This window comes from Bubalus kerabau, chromosome 11, assembly GCF_029407905.1.
Source record: "Bubalus kerabau isolate K-KA32 ecotype Philippines breed swamp buffalo chromosome 11, PCC_UOA_SB_1v2, whole genome shotgun sequence".
Lineage (NCBI taxonomy): Eukaryota > Metazoa > Chordata > Mammalia > Artiodactyla > Bovidae > Bubalus > Bubalus kerabau.
In genome coordinates, this window is record NC_073634.1 from 12,602,128 (window position 1) to 12,626,138 (window position 24,011).

Consider the following 24,011-nt stretch of genomic DNA (forward strand, 5'->3'; position numbering starts at 1 on the left):
CCATCACTTCGTGGGAAATAGATGGGGAACAGTGGAAACAGTGTCAGACTTTATTCTTTTTGTTCCAAAATCACTGCAGATGGTGATTGCAGCCACGAAATTAAAAGACGCTTACTCCTTGGAAGGACAGTTTGATCAACCTAGACAGCATATTCAAAAGCAGAGACATTACTTTGCCAACAAAGGTCCATCTAGTCGAGGCTATGGTTTTTCCAGTGGTCATGTATGGATGTGAGAGTTGGACTATGAAGAAAGCTGAGCACCGAAGAATTGATGCTTTTGAACTGTGGTGTTGGAGAAGACTCTTGAGAGTCCCTTGGACTGCAAGGAGATCCAACCAGTCCATTCTGAAGGAGATCAGCCCTGGGATTTCTTTGGAAGGAATGATGCTGAAGCTGAAACTCCAGTACTTTGGCCACCTCATGCGAAGAGTTGACTCATTGGAAAAGACATGGACATTGGACATGACTGAGCAACTGAACTGAACTGAAAAGTAAATTAAAACTTTGTATTTGAGATAACATCCAAAAGGGACAGTGTAATTACTGTGTTCTCCCTTATGCATTCTCCTTAAGCTCCTGTGAAGTCTGAGAATGCACAGCCACAGTGAAAGCAGGGGCCTGGGAGATGCTGAAGCTGAGACAGGCATCTTCATGGCTGCAGGTCCAGCATTGGAGATGAAAGATCTTTCCTCTGGGAAATGCTTCAGTAAACAATTCTGCAACAGTAATGCAAATACTCAAAAAGACACTAGCCATGACCATCCATGTTCAGTCATTGGCCAAATTCGAAAGATCAGATCAGATCAGTCACTCAGTCGTGACCGACTCTTTGCGACCCCATGAATCACAGCACGCCAGGCCTCCCTGTCCATCACCAACTCCAGGAGTTCACCCAGACTCACGTCCATCGAGTCAGTGATGCCATCCAGCCATCTCATCCTCTGTCGTCCCCTTCTCTTGCCCCCAATCCCTGCCAGCATCAGTCTTTTCCAATGAGTCAACTCTTCGCATGAGGTGGCCAAAGTACTGGAGTTTCAGCTTCAGCATCATTCCTTCCAAAGAAATCCCAGGGCTGATCTCCTTCAGAATGGACTGGTTGGATCTCCTTGCAGTCCAAGGGACTCTCAAGAGTCTTCTCCAACACCACAGTTCAAAAGCATCAATTCTTCGGCACTCAGCCTTCTTCACAGTCCAACTCTCACATCCATACATAACCACAGTAAAAACCATAGCCTTGACTAGACAAACCTTTGTTGGCAAAGTAATGTCTCTGCTTTTGAATATGCTATCTAGGTTGGTCATAACTTTCCTTCCAAGGAGTAAGCGTCTTTTAATTTCATGGCTGCAGTCACCATCTGCAGTGATTTTGGAGCCCCCCAAAATAAAGTCTGACACTGTTTCCACTGTATCCCCATCTATTTCCCATGAAGTGATGGGACCAGAGGCCATGATCTTCATTCTCTGAATGTTGAGCTTTAAGCCAACTTTTTCACTCTCCAATTTCACTCTCATCAAAAGGCTTTTCAGTTCCTCTTCACTTTCTGTCATAAGAGTGCTGTCATCTGCATATCTGAGGTTATTGATATTTCTCCCGGCAATCTTGATTCCAGCTTGTGCTTCTTCCAGTCCAGCATTTCTCATGATGTACTCTGCATATAAGTTAAATAAACAGGGTGACAATATACAGCCTTGACGTACTCCTTTTCCTATTTGGAACCAGTCTGTTGTTCCATGTCCAGTTCTAACTGTTGCTTCCTGACCTGCATACAGATTTCTCAAGAGGCAGGTCAGGTGGTCTGGTATTCCCATCTCTTTCACAATTTTCCACAGTTTATTGTGATCCACACAGTCAAAGGCTTTGGCATAGTCAATAAAGCAGAAATAGATGTTTTTCTGGAACTCTCTTGCTTTTTCCATGATCCAGCGGATGTTGGCAATTTGATCGCTGGTTCCTCTGCCTTTTCTAAAACCAGCTTGAACATCAGGAAGTTCACGGTTCACGTATTGCTGAAGCCTGGCTTGGAGAATTTTGAGCATTACTTTACTAGCGAGTGAGGTGAATGCAATTGTGCAGTAGTTTGAGCATTCTTTGGCATTGCCTTTCTTTGGGATTGGAATGAAAACTGACCTTTTCCAGTCCTGTGGCCACTGCTGAGTTTTCCAAATGTGCTGGCATATTGAGTGCAGCACTTTCACAGCATCATCTTTCAGGACTTGGAATAGCTCACCTGGAATTCCATCACCTCCACTAGCTTTGTTCGTAGTGATGCTTTCTAAGGCCCACTTGACTTCACATTCCAGGATGTCTGGCTCTAGGTCAGTGATCACACCATTGTGATTATCTGTGTCGTGAAGATATTTTTGGACAGTTCTTCTGTGTATTCTTGCCATCTCTTCTTAATATCTTCTGCTTCTGTTAGGTCCATACTGTTTCTGTCCTTTATCGAGCCCATCTTTGCATGAAATGTTCCTTTGGTATCTCTGATTTTCTTGAAGAGATCTCTAGTCTTTCCCATTCTGTTGTTTTCCTCTATTTCTTTGCATTGATCTCTGAAGAAGGCTTTCTTATCTCTTCTTGCTATTCTTTGGAACTCTGCATTCAGATGTTTATATCTTTCCTTTTCTCCTTTGCTTTTCACTTCTCTTCTTTTCACAGCTATTTGTAAGGCCTCCCCAGACAGCCATTTTGCTTTTTTGCATTTCTTTTCCATGGGGATGGTCTTGATCCCTGTGTCCTTACAATGTCACGAACCTCATTCCATAGTTCATTAGGCACTCTATCTATCAGATCTAGGCCCTTAAATCTATTTCTCACTTCCACTGTATAATCATAAAGGATTTGATTTAGGTCCTACCTGAATGGTCTAGTGGTTTCCCCGACTTTCTTCAATTTGAGTCTGAATTTGGCAATAAGGAGTTCATGGTCTGAGCCACAGTCAGCTCCTGGTCTTGTTTTTGCTGACTGTATAGAGCTTCTCCATCTTTGGCTGCAAAGAATATAATCAGTCTGATTTCGGTGTTGACCATCTGGTGATGTCCATGTATAGAGTCTTCTCTTGTGTTATTGGAAGAGGTTGTTTATTATGACCAGTGCATTTTCTTGGCAAAACTCTATTAGTCTTTGCCCTGCTTCATTCCGTATTCCAAGGCCAAATTTGCCTGTTACTCCAGGTGTTTCTTGACTTCCTACTTTTGCATTCCAGTCCCCTATAATGAAAAGGACATAATTTTGGGGTGTTAGTTCTAAAAGGTCTTGTAGGTCTTCATAGAACCATTCAACTCAGCTTCTTCAGCGTTACTGGTTGGGCATAGACTTAGATTACTGTGATATTGAATGGTTTGCCTTGGAAACGAACAGAGATCATTCTGTTGTTTTTGAGATTGCATCCAAGTACTGCATTTCAGACTCTTTTGTTGACCATGATGGCTACTCCATTTCTTCTGAGGGATTCCTGCCCGCAGTAGTAGATATAATGGTCATCTGAGTTAAAGTCACCCATTCCAGTCCATTTCAGTTCGCTGATTCCTAGAATGTTGACATTCACTCTTGCCATCTCTTGTTTCACCACTTCCAGTTTGCCTTGATTCATGGACCTGACATTCCAGGTTCCTATGCAATATTGCTCTTTACAGCATCGGACCTTGCTTCTATCACCAGTCACATCCACAGCTGGGTATTGTTTTTGCTTTGGCTCCATCCCTTCATTCTTTCTGGAGTTATTTCTCCACTGATCTCCAGTAGCATATTGGGCACCTACTGACCTGGGGAGTTTCTCTTTCAGTATCCTATCATTTTGCCTTTTCATACTGTTCATGGGGATCTCAAGGCAAGATTACTGAAGTGGTTTGCCATTCCCTTCTCCAGTGGACCACATTCTGTCAGATATCTCCACCATGACCCACCCGTCTTGGGTTGCCCCACGGGCCTGGCTTAGTTTCATTGAGTTAGACAAGGCTGTGGTCCTAGTGTGATTAGATTGACTAGTTTTCCATGAGTATGGTTTCAGTGTGTTTGCCCTCTGATGCCCTCTTGCAACACCTACTGTCTTACTTAGGTTTCTCTTACCTTGGACGAGGGGTATCTCCTCACCGCCGCCCTTCCTGACCTTTAACGTGGGATAGCTCCTCTAGGTCTTCCTGCACCCTCGCAGCCACCAAGACAATCGTAGTTGCACAAATCCACCTCTGTTGGCTCTGATTCTAGGGTTGCCACAACCGTTCCATGACCTAAGAGGAAACCAATACTTTATTGCTGTCAGGCAGCACAAAAAGAGGCAGAACCAGGAGAGAATTCAAGACTTCTCAAGATTCTTTTTAGAATACCACCACAAGTATGGAAGGTCATCAGGTCTGCAGTTCACTGAACCTCCCTTGGAAGTAGCCAGACAATGTTTGATTCACTGCATGTTGAGAGTTGTTTTTGCCCTTTTGATGCTCTGTAGTTGGCAGCTGAGTGACAAACTTTATAGCCACCAATTCAACCAAGAGATTTATAGATTATTACTCACCTCCACCACAATATCTTTTGCAAGTCTCTTTCTGATTCAACCCTCTCCTGACTTCAAGTCTATCTCCCCTTAGTGTCTTTTTGTTAAGGCATAATTTTATTTCCCAAATAGGTGATAAAGTTTTCAGGGTCATGCTGACACTGTGTTTGGCAAAGGGGGGGCACAATGACTGTAATATTTAAACAAGAGTAGAGACAGGGGTATGAAATATACGGTGTGGGGAGTCAATAATTATGTAATATATTTGTATGTGACACGTTGTAACTAGATTTCTTAAGGTTATTATTTTAAACTGCACACAAATATCTAATCACAGTGTTGTATACCAAGAATGAACATAGTGTTGTAGGCCAATTATACTTCAAAAACAAACAAAAACAAACTCATAGAAAAAAATGATCAGATTTATGGTTATCAGAGGTGGGGATTTGGGGGGGAGGAGGAATTGGATCATCCTAGAGATTCTAGATTCTGAACACTGTAAAAGAGAATTACATGGAGACAGCTGGCAGCTATTCTATTTGTCTTCTCATTTCTGTCTCCATTGACTTTTCAGTCCCATGGAAGTCAGAAACACCTGCATGTCAGAGAATTAAATGCATGATTCTGAGACTTTCTTGGATACCTAAATCCCAAAGGCAGTGTAAGATATAATTCAAAGGGATGGATCCATGAACTTTGCAAGAAAGAAAATTGTTTTTCAGTGTAGACAGTAGTTATTGGCAGGTATTAAGAGTGCAAAATAGTAACAAAGGGATGTGAAAGGATGTGAGGCATGGCTCCTTTTCCCCCTGTGAGGACTCTGTATCTAGGCCAGTGAGGTAGGAGTACTTGACAGTGGCCCCTTTGAGTCCACCACCCTCTCAAGAACAAGCTTCCTGACTTCCAGTCAGGAGTCCTTACAACCTGGGAGAAGGGAGCAGCACCCTAGAAGGGGCATGGGCTATGTTCCACCCCAAGCTGCTTGGTTGCTGCCTACCATGCACCTCAGTAGCTCAGGGTAGTAGTGTTATGGGACTAGGCTAAACCTATTCTTCAAAAGGTATTTGACTTTTTAAATGTAATAGGCAGAACTGATATGATTATAACTGATATGAAATGCTGATTGGAATATTTGTTATTTCTAAACTCTGCTGAGTTTGAAAAGCAACACACAAATCTGGACATGGGCACTCATTCAGATGACACCATTTGTTGTTCAATACCAAGCAAGAGATGGAGAAATGGCTCCAGGCCTGAAGTCATCCTTCATTTTCCTTCACTCTTCCTACAAAAGGTTTCATCCTCCCTGGCCTTTAATATGCAAAAGTGTGTCTGTCTCAGAAGGTGGAGAGTCTCTTTCTTTTCATGAAGCATACTTTTTTTTAACCACACTGAATTGGTGAAGTTTTCTCCAGGAACCATTGCTTTTTGTTGGCTTTAGGTCACTGCTTTCTCATTCATACACATTCACTTGCCTTCAAATTGTATGGACCTGTACAGGATTGCTAGCCTTTTAAATCATCATACCAGGACTTTAAAAACTACTATTTCTATCATGATTATTCCTTAATCTAAAAAAGATATAGACTTTATGTTGAATAAATTCACAAATTGTTCTTATTTTTCTGATTTTGCTGTAAGCCACCAACCTATACTGGGGCATCATGTGCCTAGCATAAGAGTTACAAGTGTGAAAATGTCTCTCCTTGGATATTGCCAGATGGGTTCTAAAATATTAAAACATCTGGCTGATTTTTCTTACAGGTTTTTGCATTCATGTCATAAAAATCACATAGCTTAAGGTTAGAATAGTCATAAAAATCACCAGGACTCAAAGGGTTTCTAAGGAATTTTTCACTGGGCAGGAACAATGCATATCCCTAATGCAGATTTTGGTGACCAAACTGGAATTTTGTCCTTTCTTCTCCATTCCAGGTACATGGCCATCATCCACCCCCTCCAGCCCAGGTTGTCGGCCACAGCCACCAAGGTGGTCATCTGTGTCATCTGGATCCTGGCTCTCCTCCTGGCCTTCCCCCAGGGCTACTATTCAACCACGGAGACCATGCCCAACAGAGTGGTGTGCATGATCGAATGGCCAGAGCATCCCAACAAGATTTATGAGAAAGTGTGAGTAGAGATGACTCCCAGTGCCTTCTTTGCCTTCTCTTGTTCCTTCTTTCTTTCCATGTTCTTTTGTTGATCAGGATTTAATTTGTATCTGTAAGTATTCTCACAACCACTCTGATTTCAGGTTGGTATGTCCATAGTTATGAGGGAACTATTATGTCCCAAATACTATTCTGGACTTTGAATGAAAAGTTTTATAGTATAAGACCTAGGTCATTTGGGTGCACTTCCATATTCATCCTGCCAATGAACCAAATGAATGCTAAAAAACCAGTTACTTTGCCCTGCCAATGTCTGCATTTCTTTGCCTTGAAATCTCTTCTTCACCTATAGAATGCCACTTTGCCCTCTTGCACAGCATGCCAGAGAGTGAGGGAATTAACACCAACCCTTACTCCCAGCAGTTCTCAAAAAATGACTGATGGGAGTTGGCATATGAACACGCCAGCTCCCTCACCCTTCAGGTGGAATGTCTCTGTGGAGTGTGTGTTTACTGTGTTCAGGCTTTCCTCTTACAATTAAGCTCCAGTCACCCTGGTGATAGTTGGCTCAGTGACACAGCCTTTGATATCCACTCCCTACTGTCATTTCTCCTTCCAAATAAGTCATTTGCACTTGATTATTTATCTCAAGATCTGTCTCTAGGGAAAACTAAACCAAAAACCTACCTTCCGGGATTTTTCAGCTGGAAAAATACCCATGCATGTGAAATGCATGAAAGGCAAGGCTAGCACATTGAGATCATACGAGTTACAGGTCCCCAACAGGCAGACCTACTTCTCTTCCAGGGACTTGACTGGTCACATTTAGGGTTTTTTGAAGCTATTCTGGCATATTTTTCCAAGAGTTCTTATCTTAGAGGCAACATTAAAATGGTCTTTTCTTTGTTTTGCTCCAAGTGAGCAGCAATATGACATTTATATTACACCAGTTTTCTGGACTCAAAGCACATTGATAATGTGATTCCTTTTGAAAGACCTCTATAATTTCCAATCTTGGGTTTATTAAGGAAATTGTAAAAGACCACTGGTTAGGATCCAGAAGATCTGGGTTTAATTACAAGATTGCCAGTTAACTAGCTATGTGACCCTGGGCAAGATCACAATATCCCCTGGTTGTTAAATGGAGCATAATAAGGCACTCCTTCCAGTAAACAATCATTTTGAACAGCAAACAAGAGAATATATTCTCACTTTGTAAGCTATTCAGTGCCATATGAAAGATATTTTTATTGAAACAAATTCATTAGATAGTATAATCATTATAGACCTTTGGACTTCTTAAGTGGTAAAATGAAACACTGTACCTGTTGGCCCCCTATATTGAGGGTCCAAAAGCCTGTTGCACAGAGTTACACTGCTGCACCTGTTCCATGGAAACTGCAGTGTGGCTTACCAGAAAGCAATATGTAAAGCTCAGACTTTGCCTTCCAGACACAGACAGTGGGATTTAACTGATCAAGCGGTGGGAGCATTAACACTCAGCCTAGGAGGTAGTGAACATTTTTCTTTCAAATGAAACTACAAGCCTGAGCAGAGTCACAGCAGGAGAAAGAGCATAGCTTTACAAGCTGTTCAGGACCCATGAACATGTTCAAGCCAGAAGGTTCCCTCAAAGGTGGGGTGGCCCTCTGAAATAAAGCTCTTTATATAAACTGCTTCAGAAATTGCCATCAACTTCATGAACTGGAGTTCAGTTCTTAGCTCTTGTGATCTTTTCAAAGTCTGATCACACCTTTCTTCAGCTTTTTGTTTCAAATAAGCACAGTTCTTCTGTCTTCTAACAAATTCAAATTTTAACTTGGAAATAAAGGTTTCTTTTCTCATAGACGTCTATGACCTCATCCAAGAAACGGTAGTGTTTGGTGTTTTACCTTTAAACACTTCGCTGTTTTATGCTTACCAATGCTGCAATTCATGGGGTCACAAAGAGTCGGACACGACTGAGCGACTGAACTGAACTGAACTAAATGAATAGGAAGTCCCTCTGAGACTCAACGTTTTAGGCCGTCTTTTCAAGTTACCTTTCAAGAATTTAGGGTAACTGCTATTGGACTCATGGTTAGGTTTGCTGCTATTGTTTATTTTATAATTTTAACCTAAAATATGAGGCTAGATTAAGAGAATCTGATTTTGTCTATTCAAGATGTATAAAATGTTTACAGATGCAGTAACAAGTTGACAGAGATTTGCCATGCACATATTGTCTTACAAACATAAGTGTAAGCTTTATGCCAACCTATTTTGTGTCTGTCAGTATCTGCCATAATGCATTATGATATATTTTTAGGCAACTTAAATTTTACCAGTTCTAAACTAAGCACATAGTTATATTCTTTTCTCTTCTATTAAAACTAATGATTGCAATTTCCACAATACATGATAATTCCAAATTTGAAACCTGAAGGAAACTTTGCTTTGAGACAAAGTAATAATTAGGGTAATAACATAGGCTCCAGTTAAATGAGGGATCAACTCCCAGCTACATCACTCTCAAATTGAGTCATAATGATCAAGTTATTCAAGCTTCTAAGACTAATAGTATAGTCCATATAGAGGTGTTGACAGAACTAATTAAGATATGTGCTTAGCTAGTGCCGCACACATTGTGAAGAATCTAGTGAATGTTATCTACTGCAATTAGCATAGCTCATTGATCTGAGTACATACCATTGGCAGATGGTGGGCAGACCGGCAGCAGACAGTGTGGTGGGCAAATGTTTAGGCCCATCTTGTCTGATGAATAACTTCTGCCAGATAATTATACTAAAAGATTTTGTGAAAGTCTTAGTTTGCTACATTTGCCTTCTGGCTGCATGGTTAACCTCTAACCCTGATCATTTATCATTTCAGTTCAGTTCAGTTCAGTCACTCAGTCGTGTCCAACTCTTTTAGACTCTTATTAATACATGCATTAAATTAGACACTTTTAAAGAAAGATAACCCAATAAAAGAATAGACAAAAGTGTTGAACACGTGCCTCACAAAAAGAGATATCCAAATGACCAATTAATTTATAAGGAGGCACAAAACTTCAATTGTCACCAGTGAAATGCAAATTAAAACCATAATGAAACCTTCCTGCCTACTCATTAGACTTACAAATGTTCAGAAGTCTGACTAAGCTAAGCATTTAGAACTTTGGGTGAAGAACCTATTGTAGACTGCTAGAAGCATATGGCAACCCACTCCAGTATTCTTGCCTAGAGAATCCTGTGGACGGAAGAGCCTGGTAGGCTGCTGTCCATAGCGTTGCACGGAGTTGGACATGACTGAGGCGACTTAGCGTGCACGAATGCATTGGAGAAGGAAATGGCAACCCACTCCAGTATTCTTGCCTGATGAATCCCAGGGACGGAGGAGCCTGATGGGCTGCACAGAGTCGGATACGACTGAATTGACTTAGCAGCAGCAGCAGCAGCACAAGCAAACATTGATAAAACCACATTGGAAAACATTTTGTGGTATTTGGAAAAGAAGAAACTATTAATTCCATAAATAGGTAGTAATACTACAACGTCAAGCAAAGAAGTAGTCACCATGAAAATGAAGACTATGATTATCTCTCAAGGGAAGGAAAGGAATGTGATCAAGAAGGGACACATGGAAGTGCTTCTGAGGAAATGGCATATTTCTTCAGTTCAGTGATAGGTAGTAGCATGAGTGTTTGCTTTAAAATTACTCATAATACCAGGAAGTTTGGTTTATGCACTTTTTCTGGAAGTATGTTTCATTTTTTAAAATATTTATTCATTTGGCAGCATAAATCTTTAGTTGCAGCATGCTAACTCTTAGGTGCAGCATGTGAGATCTAGTTCCCTGACCAGGGATTGAACCTGGGCCCCCTGCACTGGGATCATAGGAGTCTCAGCCATTGGAACACAAAGGAAGTCCTATGGAATGTATGCCTCATTTTTATTTAACTTAAAATCGAATGCTATTCAAAGGCGGTTGCTTTTACAAACTCTCAAGAAACTGCTTCCATGGGGATAATCCCAAAATGTCCTCCATAAGAAATTTCTTCTAAGGTATGGGGCTTTTCCTGGGAGTGACAATCATAGGTACTCATCTCTGGATAAGCCAAAGTATCAATGGGCATACTTCATTCTCATGTTTACTTGCATTTTGCCTTTTGCTGACTCCTATGTTGCAGAGATTTGGAATTTTTCCAATTGGTCTAAGGGTTTTAAGACAAATTATTGAGCTCGGAGGTATGTGACAATGTTAATAAGAGAACAAGCCCATAGCTCTCCATAGTACTCATCCCCTGCTGCTATTATTCATAAGTACATACATCTGGATTACAAAATGTTACATATAAACTTGGTTAATCTTCCTTGGAAATCATTTAAAACTTTACGAGTAAATCACAAAGTATGGTGAAAATTCTAACAATTTCTTTAATCACCCGTATTCCCATCATTTATAAAGGCTCAATCATTTTGATGAATTTCCATCCAGGGAATTATTGCTCTTAGTTTCTTTTGAAGTGTCTTGTGTACATACAGGTCAACACAAATAAAGATTGTTGCCATTTTTGTAACACAAATTAAGATTATTATGTGTATTGTTCTGTACCTTGTTTTTTATTTAACTTAATACATCTTAGAGATCTTTCCATAAGAGTTCATAAAGAGCTTCTAAATGGCCAATATCCATTGGATTATAGGAAAAGCAAGAGAGTTCCAGAAAAACAACTACTTCTGCTTCATTGACTATGCTAAAGCCTTTGACTGTGTGGATCACAACAAACTGTGGAAAATTCTTCAAGAGATGGGAATATCAGACTACCTTACCTGCTTCCTGAGAAACCTGTATGCAGGTCAAGAAGCAATAGTTACAACACGACAGGAACTGGTTCCAAATTGGGAAAGGGGTATGTCAAGGCTGCATATTGTCACCCTGCTTATTTACCTTATATACAAAATACATCATGTGAAATTCTGGGCTGGATGGAACACAAGCTGGAATCAAGATTGCTGGGAAAATATCAATAACCTCAGACATGCAGATGACACCTCTTTAATGGCAGAAAGAGAAAAGTGAAAGTGAAAGTGAAAATGAAGTTGCTCAGTCGTGTCCGACTCTTTGCGACCCCAGGGACTGTAGCCTACCAGGTTCCCCCGTCCATGGGATTTTCCAGGCAGGAATACTGGAGTGGGTTGTTATTTCCTGGAACTAAAAATCCTCTCGATGAAAGTAAAAGAGGAGAGTGAAAAAGCTGGCTTAAAACTCACCATTCACAAAACAAAGATCATGGCATCCAGTCTCCTCACTTCCTGGCAAATAGATGGGGAAACAATGGAAACAGTGATACACTTTATTTTCTTGGGCTCCAAAATCACTGCAGGCAGTGCAGAAATTAAAAGATGCTTGCTTCTTGGAAGAAAAGCTACGGCAAACCTAGACAGTGTATTAAAAACCAGAGATTTTTTTTTTGCTGACAGAGGTCCATATTGTCAAAGCTGTGGTTTTTCCAATAGCCATATATCAATGTGAGAGTTGGACCATAAAGATGGCTGAGCACCAAAGAATTGATGCTTTTGAACTGTGGTGTTGGAGAAGACTCTTGAGAGCCCCTTGGACAGCAGGGAGACCAAAAAAGTCAATCTTAAAGGAAATCAATCCTGAATATTTACTGGAAGGACTGATGCTGTAGCTGAAGCTCCAATACTTTGGCCACCTGATGCGAAGGACTGACTCATTTGAAAAGACCTTGATGCTGGGAAAGATTGAAGGCAGGAGGAGAAGGGGATGACAGAGGAGGATGAGATGGTTGGATGGAATCACTGACTTGGTGAAGGACAGGGAGGCCTGGCATGCTGCGGTTCATGGGGTTGCAAAGAGTAGGACATGACTGAGCGACTGAACTGAACTGAAAGTTAAAAATGCATGTTTCTTATTAGGAGTGGGGTTGAATTTTTTCACAATTTTTATATTTATCTTGTAATCTGCTTAATTCATTTGCCATATCATAAAAAATTTCCTATTATTTTCATGTGTCATTAAACATGTTTCTACAATTTGATGTGAATGTATGTGTGTGTGCATTTGTAAATAATAGTTTTGTTAGCTAAACTGCTATGAAAATTGATTACTCCAGTGGCTTCTCATAGCTGACTCGTAAGATAAAACAGCAAACTTCATAAGTATGCTGCTTTTAGCTATATCCTTAGATACCTGGAGGGATAGGTTTAATGTCCTCTGCCATCACTGTTTATGTCTACAATCTGCAACTACAGACTGCTATTCGAATATTCTAACATTCATGAAAGTGAAGACTTGGGCTTATTATTAATGCAATATTGTCATAGTTTACAATTGATTCCTGCCATAATTTTAGCAAGTTGGTAGCTGTGGCCCCTCTAGTGAAACCGTGATACTATGTAGGAACTTTTATAATGATGCAGTGATTGACTGGTGAGGAAGAAAAATTTCATGGGTAACCAAAAGTGATTCTTCTTGGTGGAGAAAAAAAGCATATTAAAAAGAAAAGAAAGTATAAAGATGAGATATTTGGCTTTGCAAGATGCAAATTCAGTAATTTTCAAAGTTATTTGGACCCAAGCACACTCTTGAGGATGCTATACAGACTGTCAAGTTGCCGTGGTCCTGTAGGGTTATAGGCAATACTCCTGAGGACAAGGAAGATGAATGAGGACTCTTCATCAGAGGGTCACCAACATAGCCAAGAAATAAGGATGAAAAATGAGAAATATACCCCCACAGAATGAGATTTAGATAGCCCGGGGAATTTCAGCTTCCCTGAATCATTTATAATATTGGTTATATGTCATTTTCTGTTAATTAAATTTCTTAACACATAACTTTGTGGTAAAGCTTTAGCAGGAAGTAAGATGTGGCTATTCTGGATTCCAAATATCATCAATAGTTCTGGAAAGGGAAGCTATGTCAGAAAACTGCATCACTCAATGACTCTAATTCCCTGAAGATTTTGTGGAAATGTATATGAATGTGGATATATTAACTCTAATATAATTCTCTATTAGAACCAATATAACAGAAGACTGTCTTCACTTATAGCATTTGGTCTTTTGTATGTCATGACTCATCATCTTACCTGACATTTTTATTTTTATGTGTATTCTTTACTTTCATTAACAATATTGAAAATTAAAAATCAACTAATTGATAGAGAATAAAAAAGAAAGAAAGAATACTGGAAAAAGGACCCGTGGTGTTACTCCCTGATTTTCCACATTCTTCATTATTTCACAAATGTGAAATAATGTGAAAAAAAAATGTAGCTTCTTTGCCAAGCTACTCAAGTCCTCAGCCAAAAGGGTGTCAGCATATTTGTGGTTCCAGGATTGTTTATTCTAGCTGCTATGATTAATCTCCTCCTTGACACCCACTACATTTATACAGCCCGGCATTCCTGGTGTTGTCACCAATGTTGATGGAAAGCAGTTAATTCAATAATGAATAGTGCATTGACATTTTAGGGGGAAAGAGTTGCATGAAAACAAGCCTTATACTCTGACTCCCAGAAAAAAAGCTACAGAAGGAGGAGAAAGAGAAGCCTACATTAATGTAGAAACTAGAAAGGTTGTCATAAAACTGCCACAAATTTCACTACTGGTGGATAGTGCACGGATAGAGACAAAGAGGACGTAGTAGCCACCATGGGCAGTCGGGGGCAATCCATGTGGCAATCCCTGATCAGGAGGTGAAAGCGCACCTGAGAAAGATGGGACCGCCTAATCTGGGATTCTTTTGTGCTGTCACGATAGGTTTCGGAGGCTGCTGAACTTACTGGGAAAGAGAAAGCAAAACCAGGCCTACATGCATATTTGAGTGCAAGATAAAATGCACTATTTTCTGCAAACCTGTAAATAATCACACTGATGCAGCTAGAGAGAAGAGGAATGAAAATACTGCTGAAAAGTTACATTGATAAAAGGCAATGGAATCAAAATCTGTGCAGTTTCTTTTAAATACCTCATAAGCTCTTAATGAGTTCAGAACCATATGGACAACTTGCTAATTTCTATGATCTAAATGTAAAATGTAAGATCCAAAAATAAACAGTCAGCTTAATTTCATTACAAACTATAGATACAAGATTCACACCAAAAATTCAAAATTGTGTTAAAATAGCAATGGTTTATTTTTTGAGCGTGACTTTTCCAGCAAATAAGGTTAGTAAGTTATCAGGAAATTGTTATTTTATTTTAGCAAATTAATTGGTTAATATAAAAAAATTGGTATTATATATTTGCCTCAATAAATGACAAAAATAATATTTATTAAAGAAAAATAGCTTATCCCAGCAATAATCTTTGAGAAAATGAAAGTGAATAACACTTCTTCTTTACAACAAAAACAAAACTCAGAAAACTAAGAAATAGATATTCTATGAAGAAAATTTAAAAATCGTCTGATTTTAGACTTTTGTTGTTGTTCAGTCCCTCAGTCATGTCCAGCTCTTTGTGATTCCATGGACTATAGCACACCAGTCCTCCCTGTCCTTCACAGTCTGCTGGAGTTTCCTCAAACTCATGTTGATTGAATCAATGATGCCATCCAACCATTTCATCCTCTGTCACTCCCTTCCCCTCCTGTCCTCAGTCTTTTGCAGCATCAGGGTCTTTTCCAATGAGTCGGCTCTTCACATCAGGTGCCCAAAGTATTGGAGCTTCAGCTTCAGCATCAGTCCTTCCAATGAATATTCAGGACTGATTTCCTTTAGGATGGACTGGTTGGATTTCCTTGCAGTCCAAGGGACTCTCAAGAGTCTTGTCCAACACCAAGGTTCAGAAGCATCAATTCTTCAGTGCTCATCCTTCTTTATGGTCCAATTCTCACACCCATACATGACCACTGGAAAAACCATAGCTTTGACTACATGGATTTTTATCAGCAAAATAATGTCTCTGCTTTTTAATATGCTGTCTAGGTTTGTCGTAGCTTTTCTTCTAAGGAGCAAATATCTTTTAATTTCATGGCTGCAGTCACCATCTGTGGTGATTTTGGAGCCCCCCAAAATAAAGTCTCTCACTGTTTCCATTGTTTCCCCATCTATCTACCATGAAGTGATGGGACCAGATGCCTTCGTTTTTTGAATGTTGAATTTTAAGCCAGCTTTTTCACTCTCTTCTTTCACCTTCATCAAGAGGTTCTTTAGTCCCTCTTCGCTTTCTGCTGTTAAGGTGGTGTCATCTGCGTATCTAAGGTTATTGATATTTCTCCCAGCAACCTTACTTTCAGCTTCTGCTTCATCCAGCCTGGCATTTCGAATGATGTACTCTGCATATAAGTTAAATAAGCAGGGTGACAATATACAGCCTTGACATACTCCTTTCCCAATTTGGAACCAGTCCCTTGTTCCATGTCTGGTTCTAACTGTTGCTTCTTGACCTGTATACAGGTTTCAAGGAGGCAAGTAAGGTGGTCTGGTTGGTGACATTGGTAACTTCCATATACCCTTACAACAATCCTAAGAGGTAAAGAATACTCCTATTATTTTTGTCTAGAAGTATGAAACAATGAAACACTTATTCAAACTCACAGGTTAGTGAATGCTCCTGCTGCTGCTAAGTCGTGTCAGTCGTGTCCGACTCTGTGCAACCCCATAGACTGCAGCCCACCAAGCTCCCCTGTCCCTGGGATTCTCCAGGCAAGAACACTGGAGTGGATAGCCATTTCCTTCTCCAATCCACAAAAGTGAAAAGTGAAAGTGAAGTTGCTCAGTAGTGTCCGACTCTTAGCGACCCCATGGACTGCAGCCCACCAGGCTCCTCTGTTCACGGGATTTTCCAGGCAAGAGCACTGGAGTGGGGTGCCAGTGCCTTCTCCAGGTTAGTGAATAGAAGAGCCAAAATTGAAGGTCTGGTCTTCTGTCCTCTCGAGTTAAAAGTTTTCCTCCCTAAACCAAGAGATGACTCTAGACAGCTCATTATCTTCCTGAGCCAGCTAAAAATGCTATTGTATGGTGGGTAATTCAATAATTTCTAAAGTTCTGAGTTAGAAATATTGTAAAGTGTAGTCATAACTGGCCCAATGGATGAGTAATTTTGCAAATACTGAAAGTCCAAGCGAATAGCTATTTCTGAGTATATCAATGATGAGTGCTCAGAGGAAAAGATGATAGTGTATGTGTATATGAGTGTGTTTTTATGCATGTGCTCTGTGTGCCTTGAGTTACCGAGTACTGCATTTTTCTTCCTCATCTCATACAAAAAGACATTCAGTGTTTTAGCCATTTGAAATATGCCTTATGCTCCTATAAATATTTATGCTATTAGAAAGCAATAATCCCATTTTGATTTCTAAATTCAGTAAGGATTATCTTTGTCTCAATCCTGAAACATGAGTAATAGGCTGAGGAGTAATTACTTTCTCTAGTGCTGTGATCTGCGGACAGATCAGCTTAACTACTTCAAAATCAACTTCCGTCACAAATATAGAAAACAAACTAATGGTTACCAAAGGGGAGAGGGAAGGGGGAAAGGATAAATTAGAAGTATGGGGCTAACAGATATGAATTACTATATGTACAAACTACTATATATATATTAGATAAGCAACAAGGATCTATTGTATAGAGTAGGGACTATGGCCATTATCTATGGTAATAATTTATAATGGAGTATAAAATATTCTAAAGCTACTTAATCATTATGCTCTACTCCTGAAGCTAGTATAATATCATAAATCAACACTACTTTAATAAGTAGATTGATAAATAGAGAAGGACACCAACTTCTCACAACCTGCTCTGCACTTTGTGTTGCAATAACCTGCCTGAGGTGACAGAACTGCTTAGGAAATGTAAAAATTTCATATTCTTTAGACATATACCCAGAAGTGGATTGCTACTTTTATTTCATTTGAGGAAGCTCCATACTGTTTTCCATAGTGGCTGCACCAATATACATTCCCACCAATAGTGCACAAGAGTTTTTCTCCACATCCTCTCCAACACTTGCTGTTTCTTGCCTTTTTGATACCAGTTATTTTAATGGGCATTAGGTGTTATCTCACTGTGGTTTTGATCTGCATTTCCCTGATGATTATTGATGTCGAGCATCGTTTCATATGCATGTTGGCCAGCTGTATGTCTTCTTTGAAAAAAATGTCTATTTAGGTCCTCTGACCATTTTTTAATCACATTTTTTACATTGAGTTGTATGTGTTCCTTATATATTTTTGATATTAACCCCTTGATGGGTATATGATTTGCAAATATTTTATCTTGTTTGGTAAGACCTCAAGCAAAGACAGGATTTTGATGCTTTAATGCATTTGTCAGAGAATTCGTGGGCGTATGATTCAATGTTTATGTTCACTTTACATGAAGATTAGAATTACTTTGCCTTATTTTCCCCATAATAATCCTGAGAATCTTCAGGATTTGTTACTAAATAGATTAAAAATATGGTAGGTAGTGTAAGAACTACAAAAAAAGAAAAAAAGAACTCTCACTAAGATGCTATAGGAGACAAGTCATGGTGCTAAACGTTTTGCACACAGTATGAGTATCAGAAAAGGAACAAATGAAGCCAAAGGATATTTACGGTTTGAAAAGCATATAGAGTTACTATTTGCTTTTTTGATGCTCAAAGAGGACCCTCAGTTCCCCTGAATACATCCCGACTAGGGCCCTGGTTGCATCTCTGTGCTACCTCCATGATTTGGGAAGTGGAGTAGATGGTGTGATTGGAACATATTGGAGCAGAATGTGGGAAAGCAAATCAATTGGAGCAGAACATAGAAAAGCAAACCAAGATGTCTTTGGACATTTTGCCTAGAAAAAGAGTCTTCATAGAGAGGAAAATAATAAAGTGGAGGCAAAGGGAAACTAAGAGAAATGAAAATCGTATTAGTTGGAATGACATTAAGTTTTTGTCAAGTTCTTATATGAGCCAGGCACTATGCTAAGCACTTTAAACGAGTCATCTCTGTTCTTTCCTCCTTGGTGGTGGTCAGGGCCTTCCTTGGGTGATCTAAGGAGCCCTTCCCACTCCCAGTTGGGAACATTTCCCTGCTCTTATAATAGTAGTTGCACCAATAGAGCAGTGGTTCACTTGCTATCAGGAGGCCCAGGTTAAAATTCAGACTTTCCAGAAGGGGCAATGCAGTAGATGTGGATGAGCTTTCCATTCTGAGTGGGTTGATGTGAGTTTGATTATTGGAGGAAAGAAAGATGAACATAGAGCTGAAACCAAAAAAAAAAAAAAAAAAAGGACATAATAATGAGAAAGAAAAGAGGATGGACTGCTAATGGATTATGTTCCTGGAAGCTTTTCCTGAACTCTCCATATTGTCTTCTGTGTGTGTTCTCAGTGGCTTCAGCTATGTCTGGCTCTTTGTGACCCATGTAGCCCACCAGGCTCCTCTGTCCATGGGGATTCTCCAGGCAAGAATACTGGAGTAGGTTGCCATGCCCTCCTCCAGGGGCTCTTCCCAACCCAGCAATGGAACCCAGGTCTCCCGTATTGCAGGAGGATTCTTTACCAGCTGAGCTACCCGGGAAGCCCTGTCTCCTATATAAATACTCCGTAATTCATTTATCCATTCTCTTAATTGTTATCACTTAGGTGGTTTCCAGTATTTTTTTACTCTGAAATTATTGTGAATGATTTCTGAGGCCCAAGTATAGAAGAGTTTCTCTAAGGCATCTTAAAGTGAAACTAACTTCAGTTTGCACATGTTCAACTTTATAAGAGAAAGTTTATATGATAATTATTTTTCAAAGTAGGTGTACCAACCTATGTACCCACCAGCAGTAAATAAAATTCTTAGTGTTCCATGTCCTTGTCAACACTTGGTATTGTCAGACTTCTTTATTTTTTGCCTTCTCTATTTTTTACATTTAGTAAACATAAAATGCTATCTTGTTGTCATCTTAATTTGCATTTCCATAAGGAAGAAGACAATTGTTTCAAGAGGAGGGAGTGATTAGCTATGTAGAATGCTGCTTCCAGCTTTAGTAGTTTAATGGGTCACCTCTCTCAAAGATGCTTACATTTTAATATGGGACAATGTTTTGACTCAAAGGAATGGATTTGAAATCATGTACAATCAGCCCTATTATAGCCCGTGAAAGAGGGGACAGCTGGGAAGAGGAACAGGCTCACAGCAACCTTAAATCTAAGGTGAACAACCATACTCATTTATCTAGAACTGAGGGGTTTCCCTGAATGTAGGACTTTTCATTTTAAAATCAGGAAAATTCCAGGCAAGCCAAGCCAAGTTGGTCATCTACTTACAGTACACATATAGATGCTCTCCAGCCTTATTAGTACTAAAGCATTTTATTCCATGCAGAAAGACTAATCCTGCACACACACTCCATATCAGCCTGGCCTCTGTACAGCAGAGAGCAGCATAGAGACTGCAATTTGAAGCTACCATCTTGCCTGAAAATATTGTTTGTTATTAATGAATAAGGTGAATGAAATAACGTTATTTCTTATTTTAAAACAGAAATCTGGGGGGAGGGGAGGAATTTAAAGAGAAATCTGGGTCATATTGCATTTGTATCAGTGCATTCCTCAATAGCTATTTTTACAAAAATTCCTATCTCCCCATACTAGGGGAAAACATCTCAAAATGATACAGGTTCCAGGGCCAGTCTACCTGGGAAAATCAGCCACATTCTACAAAGTCATGTTACCTTCTATAAAGTTACATTCTATAGAGTTATGTTACATTCTATAGAATCATCAAGTTTGTGTTCGGTCTCACCCACAAGGCAGAGTATTCCTAAGAGGTTAACAGGACTTCAGAGTTAAGAAGCATGGAAAGGTGGCTCAGATGGTAAAGTGTCTGCCTACAATGTGGAAGACCCAGGTTTGATCCCTGGGTCAGGAAGATCCCCTAGAGAAGGAAATGGCAACCCACTCCAGTACTCTTGCCTGGAAAATCCCATGGACAGAAAAGCCTGGTAGGTTACAGTCCATGGGGTCTCAAAAAGTCAGACATGACTGAGCTACTTCACTTTTACACAGGAATGGGGAAACAGACTCTGGGAGGGCACAAACAGAACATTGTGTACACCAGGACCCAGGAGAAAGGAGCAGTGACCCCACAGGAACCTCACCCAGACTTGCCCGGGAGTATCCAGGTGTCTCTGGTGGGGGCGTGGGTCAGTGGTGGCCTGCTGCAGGGTGGGGGGCACTTAGTGTAGCAGTGCCTGCATGGGACCTTTTGAAGGAGGTCACCATTATCTTCATTACCTCCACTTTAGTTTGGCCCCAGGTCAAATAACAGGGAGGGAACACAGCTCTGCCCTTCAAAAGAAAATTGGATTAAAGATTTACTGTTCATGGCCCCACCCATGAGAACAAGATCCAGTTTCCCCCTCAGTCAGTCTTTCCCATCAGGAAGCTTCCATAAGCCTCATATCCTTCTCCATCAGAGGGCAGACAGATTGAAAAATGATAGTCACAGAAAACTAACCAATCTGATCACATGGACCACAGCCTTCTCTAACTCAATGAAACTATGAGCCATGCCATGTAGGGCCACCCAAGACAGATGGGTCATGGTGGAGAGTTCTGACAAAACGTGGTACATTGGAGAAGGGAATGGCAAACCATTCCACTATTCTTGCCTTGAGAACCCCATGAATAGTATGAACAGGCAAAAAGATAGTACACTGAAAGACCCCAGGTGGTAGGTACCCAATATGCTACTGGAGATCAGTGGAGAAATAACTCCAGAAAGAATGAAGAGATGGAGCCAAAGCAAAAACAGCACCCAGTTGTGGATGTGACAGGTGATGGAAGGAAAGTCCGATGCTGTAAAGATCAATATAGCACAGGAACCAGTAATATTAGGTCCATGAATCAAGACAAATTGGAAGTGGTCAAAGAGGAGATGGCAAGAGTGAACATTGACATTTTAGGAATCAGCAAACTAAAATGGACTGGAATGGGTGAATTTAACTCAGATGACCATTATATCTATTACTGTGGGCAAGAATCCCTTAGAAGAAATGGAATAGCCATCATAGTCAACAAAAAAGTCTGAAATGCAGTACTTGGATGCAATCTCAAAAATTACAGAATGATCTCTGTTCATTTCCAAGGCAAATCATTCAATATCACAGTAATCCAAGTCTATGCCCTGACCAATAATGCTGAAGAAGCTGAAGTTGAATGGCTCTGTGAAGATCTACAAGAACTTCTAGAGCTAATACCCAAAAAAGATGTGCTTTTCATCATAGGGGACTAAAATGCAAAAGCAGGGAGTCAGAAATACCTGGAGTAATGGGCAAATTTGACCTTGTAATACAGAATGAAGCAGGGCAAAGGCTAATAGCGTTTTGCCAAGAGAATGCACTGGTCATAGGAAACACCCTCTTCCAACAAAACAAGAGAAGACTACACATGGACATCACCAGATGGTCAATACTGAAATCAGATTGATTATATTCTTTACAGCCAAAGATGGAGAAGCTCTATACAGTCAGCAAAAACAAGACCAGGAGCTGACTGTGGCTCAGATCATGAACTCCTTATTGCCAAATTCAGACTTAAATTGAAGAAAGTGGGGAAAACCACTCAGGTATGACCTAAATCAAATCCCTTATGATTATACAGTGGAAGTGACAGATAGATTCAGGGGATTAGATCTGATAGACAGAATTCCTGAAGAATGATGGATGGAGGTTTATGACATTGTACAGGAGGCAGGGATCAAGACCATCCCCAAGAAAAAGAAATCCAAAAAGGCAAAATGGTTGTCTGAGGAGGTCTTACAAACAGCTATGAAAAGAAGAGAAGTGAAAGGCAAAGGAGAAAAAGAAAGATATACCCATTGAATGCAGAGTTCCAAAGAATAGCAAGCAAGGAGAGATAAGAAAGCCCTCCTCAGCAATCAATGCAAAGAAATAGAGGAAATCAGTAGGATGGCAAAGACTAGAGATCTCTTCAAGAAAATTAGAGATACCAAGGGAACATTGCATGCAAAGATGGGCACAATAAAGGACAGAAATGGTATGGACCTAACAGAAGCAGAAGATATTAAGAAGAGGTGGCAAGAATACACAGAAGAACTATACAAAAAATATCTTCTCAATGCAGATGATCACGATGGTGTGATCACTCACCTAGAGCCAGACATCCTGGAAGGTGAAGTCAAGTGGGCCTTAGGAAGCCTTAGGAAGCATCACTAGGAACAAAGCTAGTGGAGGTGATGGAAATCTAGTTGAGCTATTTCAAATCCTAAAAGATGATACTGTGAAAGTGCTGCACTCAATATGCCAGCAAATTTGGAAAACTCAGCAGAGGCCACAGGACTGGAAAATGTCAGTTTTCATTCAAATCCAAAGAAAGGCAATTCCAAAGAATGCTCAGACTACCACACAACTGCACTCATCTCACACACTAGCAAAGTAATGTTCAAAATTCTCCAAGTCAGACTTCAACAGTACATGAACCATGAACTTCCAGATGTTTAAGGTGGATTTAGAAAAGGCAGAGGAACCAGAGATCAAATTGCCAGCATCTGGTGGATCATCAAAAAAGCAAGAGAGTTCCAGAAAATCATCTACTTCTGCTTTATTGACTATGCCAAAGCCTTTGACTGTGTGGATCACAACAAACTGTGAAAAATTCTTCAAGAGATGGGGATACCAGACCACCTGACCCACCTCCTGAGAAATCTGTATGCAGGTCAGGAAGCAACAGTTAGAACTGGACATGGAACAACAGACTGGTTCCAAATTGGGAAAGGAGTACGTCAAGGCTGTATATTGTCACCCTGCTTATTTAACTTCTATGCAGAGTACATCATGAGAAACGCTGGACTGGACGAAGCACAACCTGGAATTAAGATTGCTGGGAGGAATATCAATAGCCTCAGATATGCAGATGACACCACCCTTATGGCAGAAAGCGAAGAAGAACTGAAGTGCCTCTTGATGAAAGTGAAAGAGGAGAGTGAAAAAGTCGGCTTAAAACTCAACATTCAGAAAACGAAGATTATGGCATCTGGTCCCATCACTTCATGGCAAATAGATGGGGAAATAGTGGAAACAGTAACAGACTTTATTTTGGGGGCTCCAAAATCATTGTAGATGGTGACTGCAGCCATGAAATTAAAAGACACTTGCTCTTTGGAAGAAAAGTTATGACCAACCTAGACAGCTTATTAAAAAGCAGAGAAGAGTTAAGAGACCGAACAGGGTTTTGCTAGAGGCTGGAGCCTCAGGGAACAAAAATGACAAAAGAACCCCATTGTCAGTTTTTCTCCTAGCAACAACACTTTATGACAGCACCTGGCAACGCTTGTGTTGGTAGTTTCTCATCTTGCAAATAAGCTGGGTGCTCCTCGTGAGCTGGACTGGCATTCAGCAGAAGCACACAGGTATAGCGGCATGATTGTTAAAATATTTTGACACTTTCTTTCATTTAGAA

At 40.2% G+C, this 24,011-nt stretch overlaps 1 protein-coding gene across 1 annotated transcript in view; it reads left to right on the forward strand.

Annotated features, from left to right (window-relative positions):
* The window catches only part of TACR1 (tachykinin receptor 1), a 178,560-nt gene that overhangs the window by 104,134 nt on the left and 50,415 nt on the right, over positions 1-24,011 (forward strand). The window contains exon 2 of the mRNA XM_055539540.1: positions 6,428-6,622. Coding sequence (XP_055395515.1) covers positions 6,428-6,622 — 195 coding nt within the window. The remainder of the gene's footprint in view (positions 1-6,427; positions 6,623-24,011) is intronic.